The sequence below is a fragment of the Phascolarctos cinereus genome, unplaced genomic scaffold (genome assembly GCF_003287225.1).
Source record: "Phascolarctos cinereus isolate Bilbo 61053 unplaced genomic scaffold, phaCin_HiC Scaffold_9;HRSCAF=440, whole genome shotgun sequence".
Classification (NCBI taxonomy): Eukaryota; Metazoa; Chordata; class Mammalia; order Diprotodontia; family Phascolarctidae; genus Phascolarctos; species Phascolarctos cinereus.
The window spans coordinates 18,138,811-18,156,044 of NW_027556402.1; the positions used below are offsets into that span (position 1 = coordinate 18,138,811).

General features: G+C 40.8%; 1 protein-coding gene and 1 long non-coding RNA gene across 3 annotated transcripts; one reads left to right on the forward strand and one right to left on the reverse strand.

Moving 5' to 3' along the window:
- Window positions 1-492: 492 nt before the first annotated feature.
- On the reverse strand, window positions 493-8,961 carry LOC144455507 (uncharacterized). 2 transcript variants are annotated; one of them, XR_013484228.1, is made up of 3 exons: window positions 8,879-8,961; window positions 5,261-5,390; window positions 493-1,618 (listed from the first exon to the last, which is right to left on the reverse strand). It is a non-coding gene; the product is annotated as an uncharacterized LOC144455507 (long non-coding RNA). The 2 variants fall into 2 exon arrangements; XR_013484229.1 differs by having other exon boundaries at window positions 8,835-8,913.
- A 153-nt stretch (window positions 8,962-9,114) lies between these two features.
- Window positions 9,115-11,217, forward strand: LOC110209790 (permeability factor 2-like). The gene is made up of 4 exons (XM_020988481.2): window positions 9,115-9,295; window positions 9,532-9,655; window positions 9,767-9,850; window positions 10,591-11,217. The coding sequence occupies exons 1-4, from the start codon at window positions 9,115-9,117 to the stop codon at window positions 10,598-10,600; spliced, it is 399 nt and encodes a 132-aa protein (XP_020844140.1). The 3' UTR covers window positions 10,601-11,217.
- Window positions 11,218-17,234: the final 6,017 nt, after the last annotated feature.

Here is a 17,234-nt window from a genome sequence, read left to right on the forward strand (position 1 = left end):
ACCTAGCTGTCCCCCTTAAAGCTGTTTGCTTCTGATTACTCCCTCCTCCAATCTGCCCTCCCCTCTATCATCCCTCGCTCTCTTATCCCCTTCCTTCCTATTTTCCTGTAGGGTAATAAAAGCGAATGTTGAAAACTGTCTTTACGTGTAATTTTAAAAAATAAAATGCTATTAAGTGGGAAAAGAAGAAATGTGGGAAACATGAATAATGCAAATTAAATTTAAGTGTGTTACATGCACATTATTTTTCTGGAGAACTGATTATTAAACATTTATGAGCATTCTTCTTCCTATAGCCTATGAGATGGCTGAGATCTTGGAGTATTAATCAAAGGTCCTCCATGAATAACGTCCACACAAATTCAGCCAACCACATGTGGACAAAGGAGTGTCAAACAAATGGCTGAGTCATAGAGATTTGTTTGCAGAATGGAGAAGCTTATGATAATAATTCAAGACAGGCGACTGCCACCAGAAATTACAGAAAGTATCTTCAAGAAGGCCAGATTTATTGATTCATGGAGATTAAGCAATGAAGTAGAAGAAATCATGAAAGTTATTGCGGTGGGTTACAAAATTTTAGCATTTATTGGATACTTACAAAGATGCGATTAGGGGGCTGGAATTATACAGTAGAAACTCTTTATAAACTCACAAATGGCAAATCCCTGAATTACAAATATAAGCAATGATGCTCAATAATGGAACCCAGGATTTTACCTTATTTCACCTGTTTCTAGGCCTACCACGTATCTCTCTGGCAATCTCTAAGCCATAATGACACACAAGCACCCTCTGCCTTGCCCCACCATCGTAATCTCCAATTCTTGCTCCCTCTTATGTGCTTTCTTTTCCTATTTGAATGTAAGCTCCTTGAGGACAGAGACTGCTTTGCTTACTTGTATCTGTAATCTTAGCACTTAACACAATGCTTGGTATATAATAAATCCTTAATAATTTTTTAAAAATATATTTTCAAATAAATTAAAGAACTCATTGATTTAGAAAATCATTTTGAGTCAATAAACATTTATTAAGCTTCATTTTATACCATTTCTACTTCTTTTATAAAATCATTCTGAACTTTGATAAGAGCAACCAGAGATTAAGGTTCCACTGTCCTTAAGAGAAAACAATTTATTGTAACAGTGTAACGTGGTTGACTCTGGCCCCACTCTCTCAGGGTTCCAGGTTACCCTGAGGTGCTTTAAGTATCACTTTTCTTTGCTGTTGGCTTGAACATCCACCAACTATGTTTCCCCTCATTTTAGGAGCCCAACAATTAGCACCCCAAGTGCATATAACCCTTAACATTGATTGGCTTTTACGAAGGGATATTTATTTCATAGATGTAACAAAAATAAATATACAGAAAGGTGAAGAGGAGATTAGGCTGACAATTTAGCTCAGTTCCCTCATAGCCTTGGTCCCATCAAGGCCACGTCCAGATCTGGCATTGCCACTGGCTTCTGTTGGACTTGAGTTGTGGTAACCTGTTCCTCATGGTTAGCACCTGTTCAGTCATTTCAGTCACGTCCAGCTCTTTGTGACCCCATTTGGGGTTTTCTTGGTGAAGATAGTGCCATTTCCTTCTCCACATCATTTTCCAGATGAAGAACTGTGACAAACAGTTAAATGACTTGCTTATATTTTCAGATCAAATTCTGGGGGTCTGCAGGTATTTGGTACTTCTAAGGTGCTGCGATCCTGGGAGATGTATTGTCCCTGCTGTCCTGGTCTGTGCTCTGATCTTTACCCAGGAATGCCCCTGCTTTCTTGCACCTTCGAGTACTAGTGTTTTTCTCTGCTTTGAAACTTCAGCCAGGTCCCTAATTCCTTGTGACCAACCATCAGCCCTCCGCTGTGCCCTAGAATGCTCCTCAGGACTGTGTATGGGCAATAGAGTTGCCAATCAGTGCCAGCTGCACTGAATGACAGCAAAGGTTCCCTTGTATTCTCTTTCTGACCATTTGTCTGACCCCCTTATCACGTCTGGGCTGAGAGTTCTCAAAACTGCTACTGCTGCTATCATGGCCATCTCCAAGGCCCACAGTTGGTGCTGCCACTGGACTCTGGGCCAGCCCCGACCCTGGTGTCACAGACCTTGTCTGTCAACCTGCTAAGTTGTCTTAGGCTGGAAAAATGTTTCACCCTAACCTCTTGTTGGCTCAGCTACTCCAAAATTCAGTTTGAAGAATTATTTTAAGGTTATGTAGAAAGGAACATTGGAAGAATTCGGCTGGGTTATTGCCTCTACTCTGCCATCTTGGCTGTGCCTCCCAATCCATTTTTTATACAATTGCCAGAGAGATTTTTCTTAATGATTAGGTAAGACCACATCCCCCTCCTAAACAATAAAATCCATGGGTTCCCCAGTGCCTCTACTTGGCATTTAACTTCTCTGCCTGGCATTTATAGCTCTTTCCAGCTTGATCTCTTCCTGTTGCTCCAGACTTTGTACATGTTATTCTCTTCTAGGCATTCTAGAAATAGATCATTCTGGCAGCTGCACCTTTTATCTCCTGACTCTGTGCCTTAGCACTGGCTCTCCCCCAGGCCTGACTGTTCTCCCTTCTCCTCTCTACCCCTCAAATCCCTGGTTTCCTCCAGAACTCAGTTCAAGTGCCACCTTCCATTGGAGATTTTTCCCAACCCACACAACTATGATTGCCCTCCCTCCTGAAACTACCTTGTGATCATTTGAAAATATATTTTATTTTATGTAGGTACACATTCTTTCACTCATTAAACATATGGTCCTTGAGGTCAGTAACCATTTCATTAATGTCTTTGTATCTCCAGCACTTAGCACAATGCCTAGCACATAGTAGGTACTTAACAAATAATTACTCATCAATTGATCATATTAATTTTGATCCTTGTAGAATTTCTCTACCTCAGCAACCAATATTGGTACCTTAGCTGCAATTATTTTAATTTTTAACAATGTAATAATTATAAATAACTAATAATGATTTCACTTAATATTTTTCAATTTCTTGCCCTCCCATCTATGCCTTTTCTTACCTTTGAGATGGAAAAGAGTCAAAACTCTTGAAATAATTATAGATAGATAGATAGATAGAGATATGTACCTGTCTTTATGAGTATGTAGATGTATGCACACATAAATATATATATATATATATAAACAATTTATGAATATATTGTTTATTGAGGCAAGACTAATTTCCACATTGTCCATAATCAAAAACATGTTTCATTCTCCCTGTTGAGTCCATCAATTCTCTTTAGGTCATAAATAGCATTCTTCATCATCGTAAGGTCTTTGGAACTATGACTGATTATCATATTGATCAAAGTTCGAAAGATCTCATTTCTAAGATATGAGAAATTGCTCCAAATTTACGGGAATAATTTTTCCAATTGAGAAATGGTTAAAGGATATGAATAACCAATTCTCCAGGGATGAACACCAAACCATTAACAATCATATGGGAAAATGATCCACATCTTTAATAATTAGGCAAGGGCAAAGGAAAGTACCTTTCTGATTCAGCTCACATCCTTCAGATTGGCAAAGTTCACAAAATCAAAGGAAATGAGACAAAAATTTGAGGAGCTATGGGAAAACAAGTATATTAATGCAATGTTGCTGGAATTGTGAATTGGTCCAACCATCCCTGAAAACAATTGGATCCATGCCCCCACGCTTACTAAACTGTTCAATTATTTGCAGGGTGGCCTCTTTTACAGGGACTTATTGGAAGCACTGTAATATGTGTGATGATCAATTGTTGACTTTACATACAGGATAAAACCTATTCCCCCAATTTCCTTCTTTGCCTCTCCAAAGAAGATCTATGCATTAGCCTTCCATTTAGCTGCAGGTTCCTTTTCTCTTCTGGTTTTGTTTATTCTATGAATATCAAGATTGATGTAATTCAACAGTATCAGTACTTTAATAATATGGCAACTTGGTCCTTGGGCAAAGGTCTCAAAATTAGAGTACCTACAGTCACATTAAAGTTTATAAATGTTGATAAAGTTATGTGATTCTTAGAAGCTTTTCCCCCCCACCTCCCACCTTACCACCATACTGAAGAAGAATGGGATTGAGGGCCATTTTTTGGCCATGGTAACCAATGAAATAAAGAAAAAAAATCCTTGAGAATTTAGCAAATAAGCTGTACTGGGATCAGAAGGATTGTTACAGACAACTGCTACTTACTTCTGCCCAGACATGACATTCATCTATGAACATATAAGAACAATGTTTTTTTTTTTTACTAGATGTCTTTATATAAAATACTCATCTCCGATTCTATGGAAACTTTCAAAACATAGAGACCTGGGGAAAGCAACTGGGACTATTTGGAACAGAATAAGGTGTAGATCATGTCTGTCTGCTGCAAGAGTTATCTCAAGGCTGCTTTTCAGTGACTCTATAGAGGCAGCTCATGGCCCAATGTAGTCAGGAAGCTCAGTCATTTTTTAGTCATTTCTGACTCTTCATGACTCCATTTGGGTTTTCTCAGCAAAGATGCTGAAGTGGTTTGCTATTTCCTTCTCCAGCTTCTTTTACAGGTAAGGAAACTGAGTTAAGTGACTTGGCCAGGGCCACACAGCTTGTAAGTATCTGAAGCCAGATTTGAACTCACAAAGATGAGTCTTCCTGACTCCAGGCCCAGCACTGTATCCACTGCACCACCTAGCTGCCTCTAAGTCAGGAAGACCTGAGTTCAAATTCAGCCTCTGACACTTACCAGCTGTGACTTTGGGCAATTCCGAGTGCCTTAGTTTCTTCACCTATAAAGTAGAAATTGTAATAGGGCCTAGCTCCAAGGATTGTTGTGAAGATAAAATGAGATAATGTTTATAAAGCACTTAGCATGGTACATGGTACATAGTAGGTACTTAAATAAATAAATACTTGTTTCCTTCCTATAGAACATAAGCTTAGGGGGCAGCTAGGTGGCACAGTGGTTGGAGCACCGGCTCTGAAGTCAGAAGGATCTGAGTTCAAATGTGGCCTCAGACATTAAACACTTACTATCTGCATTACCCTAGGCAAGTCACTTAACCCCATTGCCTAGCAAAAACAAACAAAAAAGAACATAAGCTTATATTTTCATTCAGTCACAAAAAGCATTGTATCCACCTTGACAATAGCTTGTAGAGCATTAAATATGAAAGAATACTAGCAGGACAGCAACTTGACCATTACTGTCTGATCCCTGTCCATACAGTTGAGAACAAGATAACAATGATGATAATATTCATAATAATTCACACTTACACAGCATTGAGTGCAAGGGCTAGAGTCAGGAATACTTGTCTTCATGAAGTCAAATCTGGCCTCAGAAACTTGTGACCCTGGGCGAGTCACTTCACCCTGTTTGTCTCAGTTTCTTCATCTGTAAAATGAGCTGGAGAAGGAAAAGGAGAAAACCACTGCAGTATCTTTGCCAAGAAAAGCCCACATGGGGTCATGGAGGGTCAGATGTGACTAAAATGACTGAATAACAACAGCACATGGCATTTCAGAGTTTACAAAGCATTTATCTACAACCATAAACCCACAAAAACCTTCCATTGTTATCACCCCCAAATGCCATACAATAGCAGATCTCTTTGGGAAGTCTCAGTCACAAAACCCAGGGCATTGTACATTCTTTCCCAGTTCTCCTTAATCTTAGAGCCATCTTTCTGAAATTATCTTCCATTTATCCTGTATATTTCTTGTTTCTTTAGTTGTTTGCATGTTTCTGCTTTTCCTTGAGGGCTAGAACCATGTTTTTGCCTTTTTTTGTATCCCTGGTACTGATGCTTAGTAAAAACTTTTGACTCGACTGAAACAGGTTAATGACTTGCCCAGGGCCACATGACATGTAAGTGTCTGAGGTTTGATTTGAACTCAAATCTTTCTGACTCTAGTTCCAGTGTTCTTCACATCATGCCTTCTATTTGCCTCATGGCATACATACTGTATAATTCATTCTTTTTCTTTCTTTTTTTTTGGGGTGTGTGTGTGTGTGTGTGTGTGTGTGTGTGTGTGTGTGTTGGCAATCATGTTTAAATGACTTGCCCAGGGTCACACAGCTAGTAAGTGTCAAGTGTCTGAGGTCGGATTTGAACTCAGGTCCTCCTGACTCCAGAGCTATTGCTCTAACCACTGTGCTGTCTAGCTGCTCCCTGTAGTGCATTCTTTAACAAAAAAGCTTTTCACAAGAAATATTTGCTTCAAAAGGTATAATCATAAATATACAGACTTACTCCCACAACATGAGACAGAATCCTCCTCTTCCCTCGCCTTTTGCCACCTCTGTCTCTGTGGAGGGGCAGGAGCCTTAGATTCATGGTATAGCTCATTTCCTATAGTGTATGTACCAGTTGCTAGTCTAAACCCTCCTGGGGCTGGAGTCCCAGGCCTCCAGGCTTCTCAGGGTTTCCAGGCTGGGCTGGTTGGCTGCACTATCTGCCTGCAATCCTGGCTCTAAAGTCTTCATCATGGTTCTAACTCCTGGGTACAGGGAGGATTGCTGCTGGCCCTTTTACTAGAGAAGGAATAATATTTCTTGTACCTGAGTGTTCTTGGGGGTGTTTGTTTCTGCAACGCATTCTTGAGAAAACACAACCTGCTTGGTGAATTGAGGTATTCTAACATTTCTTTCCAAAAGGAGAAAAATGAAAAGCGCTGAGCAAGTTAATCATAAAATATGGCCTCCAGTCATTTGGGCAGGTAATCATAGATCCAGAGTGGGAAGGAACCTCGGTGGACAGCTAGTCCAAGCCGTTTATATTACAGATGAGTAAACTGATGCCAAGGAAGCTAGGTGGCACAATGGATAGAACACAGTGCCCAGAGTCAGGAAGACCTGAATTTAAATTTGGCATCAGACACTTACTAGCTAAGTGACCCTGGGCAAGTCACTCAACCCTTTTTTTTTAGGCAATTGGGGTTAAGTGACTTGCCCAGAGTCACACAGCTAGTAAGCATCAAATGTTTGATCTGAGGCTGGATTTGAACTCAGGTCCTCCTGACTTCAGGGCTGGTGCCCTATCTACTGTGCTATCTAACTGCCCCACTCAACCCTGTTTGCCTCAGTTCCTCATCTATAAAATGAGCTGGAGAAGGAAATAGCAAACCACTCTAGTATTTCTGCTAAGAAAACCCCAAACTGGGTCATGGAGAAATGGACATGACTGAACATCAAACTGAAGGCCAGGTGGGTTAACTCACTTGCCCAAGGTAACCTAGGTACTGAGTATCATTGGCAGGCAGGATTTAAACCCAGTTCTAGTAACAGGTTCTTTCTCCCTACTTAGCAACTAATGAAGTGTGTGACAGCATGTCAATATACTTCATATAATCCTATTTGCTGAAATATGGTACTTCTAGTTTTAGGTCAGAAGGTCTGTAATCATTGTAAAATACCAACTCAGTCCTGTACATTCCTAAGACAACTTTGGCCCCTGCTCCTATGCTGGAAATTCCACTTTTTCATAAAGGAAGCTCTGCAGCAAAGAGATCGTATTACAACATTAATCTTAAAATAAACAATGAACTCAGCACCATCACCTTGTGCTATAGTATTTCTGAGTGGAAAAGTAATATCTTCGATCCTTATGTGTATAAAATGTATATTCGTTTCACTTGTTTCTATCTCATCTTCATTTTGAAAATATCCCTGTTCCTTTTCCTATTCAGGGAGCCAGAGAGAGAGACAGACAGACAGACATAGAGACACAGAGACAGAAAGAGAGACAGTGACAGAAGGAGAGAAGAGAGGGAGACAGAGAGAGACTGAGAAGAGGAAACAGAAATGGCAGAGACAAAGAGAGACAGAGACAGAGAAACAGAGTGAGACATAAAGAGAGAGACTGAGAGGGACAGAGACAGAGAAATAGAGACAGAAGATATATAGGTAGATAGATAGATAGATAGATAGATAGATAGATAAGGAGAGAGAGAGACAGACAGACAGAGGCAGAAACAAAGTAATAAAGAGAAGCCATTCAGAGAAACATATGAACCATGTCAGATGATATATCTATGTAGATTACTTGTTTATACATGTAAAAACATAAACTTTCCTATAACCTAAGACCCCTAGAAGCCTTACATTGATAAAGACCTAGAAATACCATATTGTTTTAAATTCCCTCTGAAAGACACAGTCACAAAGCATGTACATGTCATCTCCTAGGGAGTGGGGACTGTCATTTTCACCCTGCTCACAGCAGGCACTTCATAGTGGATAGAGCACCTGAATCTGGAGTCAGGAAGACTTAATTCAAATCCAACCGCAGACAATTACTACCTGTGTGACCCTGGGCAAGTCACTTAACCTCTGTGACTCCGTTTCTTCAACTGTAAAATGGGGGTAATAAAAGCACCTTCTTTCCAAGGTTCTGGGCTCCAATGAGAAGTTTATAAAGCGCTTAGCATAGTGCCTGGCACATAGTAGGTGTTTCATAAATGTTTGTCCGCTCTTCTCCTTTTTGTGGTTTGTTGATTGATATATGACAGAGGAGTCTTCTTTGCAACTACAGCGTAAACCCCAAGCCCGATTTTCTGTTTGTAATTCTAAGTGGCACTGTCTGGATTATTAACCCTGAATTTAGTCCACACGAAGACCTCTGTAAAATACCCAGATAAACTGGCACAGACCCCTGCAGCACCAACCAGCTGCGGAATGCTTCTGGCCCCCAGAGAATTTCGTGCCTGCCTCCTTTTCTCGCCGCCCGTCTACAAATTTGAGAGCGAATACAAATACACTTCCCGGGGAAAGTGGACGAGCCATGGCTACTGAACCCCGAACACAGTGAAGCCATCCCAGCTCCCACTTGCCATCCCAGGACCCCCACACCTTTGGCTCTCTTCCCGGCCAAGAGACAACATTCAGACGGCTACCTTCTCCTTCTACTTGGATTATCCCTGCGCGCCTCGCTCGCCTAAACCCGAGCAGGCACGCCCTGGAGCCCGAGCCTGAGCAGGGAGGGCTGGCTGGCAGCCAGCCCACCCCCCTCCGCGGGGGGCGGGCTCTGTGCCTTTCTTCCTGAGTCAGGACATGGCACAGGGGACAGGGAATTTCCCGGCAGTAGGTTTTCCCGCTTCCGGACCTGGACCCCAGTGGATAAAATCAGTCGATGGAGCATGGGGAGTCACAGCACCAAAGAGTCTCGGCACAGCTAGCCCTCGCTCTCTCCTCTTCCGAGCTCCACGCACCAAACTCCTCCACCATGAGCAGCAGTCTCCGCCAGATTTCTTGTCTCTTCCTCCTGTGTCTGCTCTCTGGGCTGCTGACGCAGTCCGTCCGGCTAGCCAGCGGTAAGAGAGGGAGGGAAGCCTAGGGGAAGAGCTGGAGGGAAGTCGCCTTTGCAGCTGGGGCTGCTGTTCCAGCTGTGCCCCAGCGGAGGCGGGGACGGGGATCGGGTGTGCCCCTGCAGAGACGGGGCTAGGAACCCAGGTGTGACTCGAGGCGATAGGGACAAAAGCGTGGTGAGGTGCGGTGCTTGCCCCATTCCTATGATCCCTAACAGTTATCTCCGTTTTCTCGGCCTCAGGAGCGCCCGTGGCCAATGAGCTACGTTGCCAGTGTCTGCAGACCGTGCAGGGAGTTCCCTACAAGACCATCGCCAACCTGAAGGTGATCCCAGCCGGTCCCCACTGCTCCAACCTCGAAGTCATGTAAGTTTGGCTCAGCCAGCTGCTGCGTCCAGTCCCCCTCTGTCCTCACCAATTCAGCCCTTTCTGCTCCTAGGAATCGTTTCCTCATGGTTTCTCTCTTCTCCTTTGCAGAGCCACTCAGAAGAATGGAAATGAACTTTGCCTTAACCCCGCGGCCCCCCAAGTTAAGAAAATAGTGGAGAAAGTGCTGAAAAGGTAATTATCAGTTTGCTACATCTAGATAGGTGCCCAAACTATCTTCTCCCACTCTAACCCCTTTAAAAGAGGTGAAGTCAGGATTTTATTTTCAGGACTGACAAAGTGTCTAAATCGATAGTTTCTATTTGAACCCAATGCACTCTTTCTTTTCACAATTCCACCCTCAAATTCAAATTAATGTTGTCATTATATTTGATACCATAGTGATGGGCATTAGTCCTATGATTCCATTGGTACCACAAACTGCCAGGGGAAGAAACTCCCTTTACCAACGCAGGTGGGCACGTCTTCAGTTTAGGATTTCAGAAGATAGTCTAGAGCTCTGAGGGGCCAAGTAACTTGCCAGAAGTCACACAGCCAGCATGTGCCACAAGCAGGTCATGAACTCAAGTTTTTCTGGCTTTAAGTTTAGCTCACTATCGGCTTTGCCAGGCTGCCTACTTGCCAACATGTGAAATAGAATTGGCAAGTGTCTTTTAAAAATCAATCACACTTTAAAAACCTAAATTTTCTAAGATTCAAGACACATCTTTTTGGGGAAAAAAAAGCCCGTACTAATCAACCCAAATGGGTTATTCGATGGGTTTTCTTTGCTTTACTATGAGGGTGTAGACCAAGCTGCAGTCAGGTTGGGTTTATGCCCATATCCGGAGAATCCTAGTTTCCTTCAAGATCTCAGGAAATGTCTGTAGTTATAGATTGTTAATTAAATATCAACTACTTTTTCTTTTTAACAGCTCCAATTAGTACCTTCAAAAGAGAAGATGGCCTCTTGCAATGTCTAAGCAACTCCAATTTGAGAACATGGGTCTCAAGAGCCAGAAGAGTCCCTGTACTTTTCCAAGCATCTATGATTTGTCTGTGAATTCTTTATTGCAATGCTTTTATTTATTTTGTTTGTTTTAAAAAGTGTGATAGAAACTAGTTGTTAAATTTACACTGTCTTCACTTTTTACAAAACCAATTATTTCAGTTTTTTTCCTTCATGTGCTGTATATTTCATTTAAGTGTGATATTTTGAACTTTTTTCAGAATCATTTCTTTTTTTATCTATTTAAAAGAGGGTTGTGATTTGAGTGAGAATGAGCTCACACATTCATGTGGGAGCTGACCACAAGCATTATTTATGAGAACTATTTGACATTGTCTGTTAACTATGTATTTATATTGAAGTATTGAGAACTGTAACGTTCTAATTATCCCATAGACATTTAATGTCTTCTTTGTATGGCATACTGTCATGTTTAGTGTAAAAATACACATTGTTCTTAATTCTATTTATGTCCTAAAATAAGGAGATTTAAATATTTATTGCTAATAAATAACTACAAAGCCTATGAAATAAACCATTTTGAGAAAGTCCATTCTTTGTTTATTTTTCTTTTTTTGGAGGTTGGGAGTGTGGGTCCCAAAAGGGTGGGTTTTTTTTATGATTTAAAGGGCAAAGCATTTTTATGATATCATTTCTAAAAGTTCATTCAACAACTTTCACATTCCTGCAAATATCAATCAGATTGCATTGCTATCACTAACTGGGAGGTTGAAATACTGACATGACTTGTCCCATCCATTTAATAGGAAATATATGATAGTAAGGCAAATTTTTCACTTGAACCCAAGTCATGAATACCATAAATACAATACTTGACACCTAACATTACACCTCAAGGTTGAATATAGTAGACCAAATACAGAGGCTTGGACTGCATTTTGTTTGCTTTTAGTTTAGAATTTACCATACCAATTCAGATAATTTTTCATCTGAGAGAATTAGGTCAGATTCAGTGACTTGTTCATTGTCACTCAGCTAATATGCCAAAGGCATATTTTGAACAAATATTTTCAAATTCTCTTTCTAACCAGACCATATGGCCTCTTCTATCAATAAAGACAGAAATGAAGAATATGCCCAAACTCAACTCTGATAAGATCTAATCAAGAAAGACTCATCTTTATTCATAGAAAACTACTCCTAAATTTATGCAATCCCCACGTGTAGCAGGAATTATAATTGGTCATGCAGATTTACTGAATGCATTAACTTTTCTTCAAATCATGAATGTATTCTAGGGATTTGTCTCTATGCTACAGCTTCCAATTGCACAAATTTACTCAACCTAAGCAATAGAAGCCAATGTTATGAGTCAAAATGGGAAGAAACAACCTCAACCTCCAAAAGAAGAAAGAAGTGGAAATGTGTATAAATATAGGGAGTGCTACGACATCTTAGAACTGAAAGGAATGACGGACAACCTAGTCCAATACTGTTATTTGAGGATGAGGAAATTGAGGCACAGGAAAGTGAGATAATTTGTCTAAATCCACACAGATCTAGACTCTGGATTTCCTCATTTCTAGTCTTTATTTAGTCTAATCTCTTCTTCTTCTTCTTCCTCCTCCTCCTCCTCTTCTTCTTCTTCTTTCTCCTCCTCCTCCTCCTCTTCTTCTTCTTCTTCTTCCTCCTCCTCCTCCTCCTCCTCCTCCTTCTTCTTCTTCTTCTTCTTCTTCTTCTTCTTCTTCTTCTTTCCTCCTCCTCCTCCTCCTCCTCCTCTTCCTCTTCCTCCTCACCAATTATAACCTTTGGCCTCTTATAAGTGGCCAGTTCCGAATGCTCAGATCCCTAAATCAAGAGGCACTATAAAATTCTTCCTTTCCAATGAGGAGTGGAGGGAATCCTTCCCCAGATGAAGCCTAACTCTGACACTCAAACTTATCCCATGGCTGGCCATACAACACAATCTTATTGTATGAAAAGGGGAGGAAGTGAGAGAAGATACTTTTGTCCCATCAGGGAAAGACAAATTCGAATCCTTCTCCTTGTACTAGTTTCCTTTGCATTTTTTCTGGTAGATAGAAGGAAGTTCTTCTTGACTCTGACCTCTTCCTTCCCTTGATGCTCTGGGATGTAACAAAAAGACTCAGTCTGGATATTTCTCATGGTTGGGACAATTGGCTTCTGAATTCAAGATTGTATTTTCAGTTTGGATCAAGTCAACCACCATTTATTCATTAAGTGCCTGTTATGTGCCAAGCACTGTGCTAAGTGATAAGAATACCCAAAAAAGGCAAAAACCAAACCAAACCAAACCAAACAGTCTCTGCTCTCAAGAAGCTCACTGTGAAATGGAGCGGGGGAGGGCAGGAGGCAAACAACCATGTGCAAACAAACTATAGGCAGAAGAAATCTGAAATAATCACCAAAGGGAAAACACAAGAATTAAGAGGGATTAGAAAAAGCTTCCGGTGACAAGTAGACTTTAACTGGGACCTAAAGAAAGTCAGAAGGTGGAGTCGAAGAAGGAAAGATTCTAGGCAGTGAAGACAATCAGTGAAAATGTCCAGAGTAGAGAAATGCAAGGAAGAACAGCAAAGAGGCCATTGCCACTATCTCACAGCATGTGGAATAAGGTATTAGAAGACCAGAAAGGAAGGGAAGGGCCATCTATCAAGTTTTCTCTGTCCTCCTGCACTAAGCCCAGTCATTCATCTTGACAAAAAATGTTATGGTGTTCATACCGACCATTATCTTTGTTAGGAAAAAAAAAAGTCAAGGCCTTTCATTCACTGTAAATCAGTAGCAGCATTTTCATAGAGAAAAGATGATACACCATCCATCACTTGACTCAATAAACTTTAGCGCTGGAAAGGACCTCAAGCATTTTCTAACCTAATTCTTTTACAAAGGAAGGAACCAAAGTGAAGAAAAGAGAAATGAACTGCTAAAGGTTCTAGCATCATAGAATAAGTGGAGTGGGAGGGACTTTAGAGACGACCTAATCCAAACTTTTATTTTACCAAAGTGGAAACTGAAGCTCAGAATGGGGAAATGATTTGCCTTGCATCTCATGTAGCAGTTGGGATTAGAGCCCAGTTCTCTTGATTGCCACCTCTTCTGGGATCTTTTCATCACCCCAGGGAAAGACTGGCAGAACTACTCTGGAAACACACCTTCCCCTTGACATGGCAGTGGACTTGAAGCAAAGTTTTTTCAGAAAAAAATGAAATTTCCTAGGTAGCTGCTCCCTGTATTTGCTAGGGAAAGCATTCAGTCCCCATTGAGGACCACTCTGCCATGGGAGGGAGGTGGAGACTGATATTCCCTAGAAAAATTAACATATAATTATAGATTATGAAAATGGGAAAGTATACACACACATGTGCACACACACACACACATTGAGAAATAAGAAGTTGTGCATAATGGACTTGAAGTTTCATGTGCAATCACCTTTTGTTGATGTTGTATTGTGTTATGGAAATGCTTGCTTTATTGCATAAGTTAAAAATAAGATAAATTTTAAAAGAAAGAGAAAAAACATTGGAAAGGACCTTGGAGGTCACTTTGTCCAGCTCTCTCATTTGAGAGCTGATTCCAATAAGTTAAATAACTTGTCGAGGGTCCTACAACGAGTGAGAGAAAGAACTGAAACGAACACAAGTCTTTCAGCAACTAGCCAAGGCTCTTTTTCTACTATATAGTAGAGCAGCAGGTAATTTATATTATATTATAGTACATATTACACGATAATTTTCATTGCATAAACCTATCTCTGGCTCTGCCTTTGAATTCGCAATATTTACTTCAATTTCCCTTATGGGTTTTTGCTTTGTTCTTGAGACTAGGTCTGCCTCTCTCACCGGATCTGGGAGTTCAATAGGCAGTCATGGACCGATCCTGATTCTAATTGGCTTTAAGCAACTTTACGCGGTTCTTTTTGCCCAACCTGAGTGAGTTTTCCTCTCCTTAGGCAACCTGGTGGCCCTCCATCCTGGGAAACTCACCATTTAGGCGCTGGACTTTGTGAGGGGTAATAAAGTCAGTTTGGTGTCCTCACAAAGTCCCGCACCTAAATGGTGAGTTTCCCAGGATGGAGGGCCACCAGGCTCAGAATTCTTGAGCTCAGTCAGTCACCCCCAATAGCTAACTCAGCCTCCCCCAAAGCAAGGATTACAAGCATGCTCCACCATGCCAGGTCCTCAAAGAGTTTTTAACAAATAACTAATAAAAACAATTTATAAAACACTCAAGAGAGCACAATTCAATCCAAGAGATACTAAATTATGTGTTTGGAATCACATAGCTGATCACTGAAGAACTGAGACTAGAAACCAGGAGTCCAGGTTTCTCTCCCAGGATCTTACTACTACCCAATGTTTTTGAATGACTTACTGTAAGGGCAAAAGATGAAAGACTGGAATCATCAGTGTGTGTGCATGGGGTTGGGGGTGGTGGTGGTAATTAAGAGCTTAAAATCTTCCCTAGATTGTGCTGACTTAAACCTCATTCTGTGTTTCCCTCCTATTTTCCCCAAACAAATATGATTATCCCTATGAAACCAAGTTAAAATGAAAATTAATTATATCTTTGAAAAAGAGATAAATATAAGGTGTTATTGTACTTGGATACTGGGGTTTGTGATACATTTCAATTCTTTAGAAGCAAGAGGGGCCCTAAGGGACTGCCGGAGGAAACATTTTCACCAGGACATTCTAAGCAGTATTGTCTGAATAAACTCAGTCAACTGGAGGGAGAGGTGAGCTGGAAGTATGTAGACAGCCCGGTTCTAGTGAGTGGCAGAAGTTTTGCAACCTTTGAAGAAGTACTTAGATAAGCCAGTGTTCAAACTCTTTAGGAAATCAATTGGCCGGGGGCTTGAGTTTAGCGCCATCTAGGGTTAAAATGATATATTATATGTCCTTCCTGGTTAGGTAATAATGGACAGCATCTCTACAGGGTTGAAGAAAATCTGATGTGGACAGCATGATGACCACTGTTGAAGCTGTGAAATCCCACCACAGCTTTGTGTGGGCCTGTGTCCTGCTTTTTTTTTTTCATTTTCCTCCTTTCTCTTTTCATTCTTTCCTCTCCTCATTCCTCTCCTCTCCTTTTCTTTTCTCTGTTATTTCCTCTCCTCATTCCTCTCCTTCTCTCCCCTTCTCATTTTAATTTTGTTTCCATTACTCACCCTGGATTTTTTTTTCTTTAGACAATTGTGAATTATATTTTGCTCATTTTAGTTATTTTCTTGGTAGATTATTTTGGGGTTGTTGTTCCTCAGGTCTGAGGTTTCAAGTTTGAAATGTTTCCTTGTTCATCCACTTTAATTTACCTCAGGCAGTGCTGCTCCCATAGAGATGAAATTCATTACAGACCTCTATATGCTGGTACAAAAATACTTTATGATTTTTTTCTTCTTTAGAGCCATAGTTAACATTCTTTTTTAACTTGGCCAGATCTCTGAGATATTTTATTATTATTTTTTTCCCTGTGGAAGTTTTCTCTTTCGTGATCAATCCACTGTACTTCTTAATGTTACAAACGAATTCTGATTTTGACTTCCATTGATTGGTGATGCACTAAAATATGGGCTAATGACAAGAGTTCTACTCATTTACTTTACTTACTTTACATTTCCTTGTCTATTCACAGGCCAACTGCTGGTGTATGTTGTACAGTTATTATTGCATGGTTCTCTGTGTGTGTTGCTTTCCATTAATTCTAGCATCTTCTTGCCTTATCCTTCATAATCTGTTTTGACTGAAGTCATATCCCTGCCAGACAAATGCAAAATTGGAGTAGCATTATTTTTTTCCCTTTAATTGACTATTACATTGAGTGGAGAAATCATTGTGGAGGAGCTCATCTTCCTGATCACCACCAGCCACAACTGTTGACCAACTACCTGTCCCCAAGAGGCAGAGGCACAGAAGTCCTTTGAGTGGCTGTGTCTCCTAATAGATGATCAGCCCTGCTTTCAACCCAACCCTCACAGCCATCATCTGGGGAAATGAAGTGGAGAAGGGGCCATCCATCCACTTTGACTGTTCAGCCAACTGCCACTCATAGGGCAGGTGAGCCAGCCTAGTTTCAACTAGCAAGGCACCCTGAGGGAGAGAAAAGAGGCAGCCTATGTTGGGGAAGTCAAACCATACCACTGCCTTGACCACTATCTCCCCTTAGGTCCTGATGGGGACAGTTCAGAGCCTTAAACCCAAGAGCCTTGGGAATCGTGACATTAGATAATGATGTTAAATGTGAGGCTTGACCACATGTTTGGCTGCTGTACCTAAGGATCATGGGACCTTTTCACCTGACTTACAGCTGGAACTGTCATCATATGTGGTCTCCCTCATTAGAATGTGAGCCCCTTGAGGGGAAGGACTGTCTGACTTTGCCAATAACACCCTCAGAGAACAGTATTCTGTTAACAGTAAATGTTGAATAAGTGCCTCATTTATTCATTTTTAATTATTTTAAATTTTTTTCGTGTTTGACACTTTGCTTCAACATCATTGATTTGTTAAATATAATTTTTACTATATTAGCTAATTAACTATATTAACTAATATTCTAATGAGACAACAAGATGGTGCAGTGGAT

What these genes read in the sequence shown, in the direction of transcription:
- LOC110209790 (XM_020988481.2), top strand. Translation starts at nt 9,115, where the DNA reads ATGGAGCATGGGGAGTCACAGCACCAAAGAGTCTCGGCACAGCTAGCC. An exon ending in GTCCGTCCGGCTAGCCAGCG is followed by an intron (nt 9,296 to 9,531) that starts GTAAGAGAGGGA and finishes TCTCGGCCTCAG; the next exon opens with GAGCGCCCGTGGCCAATGAG. An exon ending in TGCTCCAACCTCGAAGTCAT is followed by an intron (nt 9,656 to 9,766) that starts GTAAGTTTGGCT and finishes TCTCCTTTGCAG; the next exon opens with AGCCACTCAGAAGAATGGAA.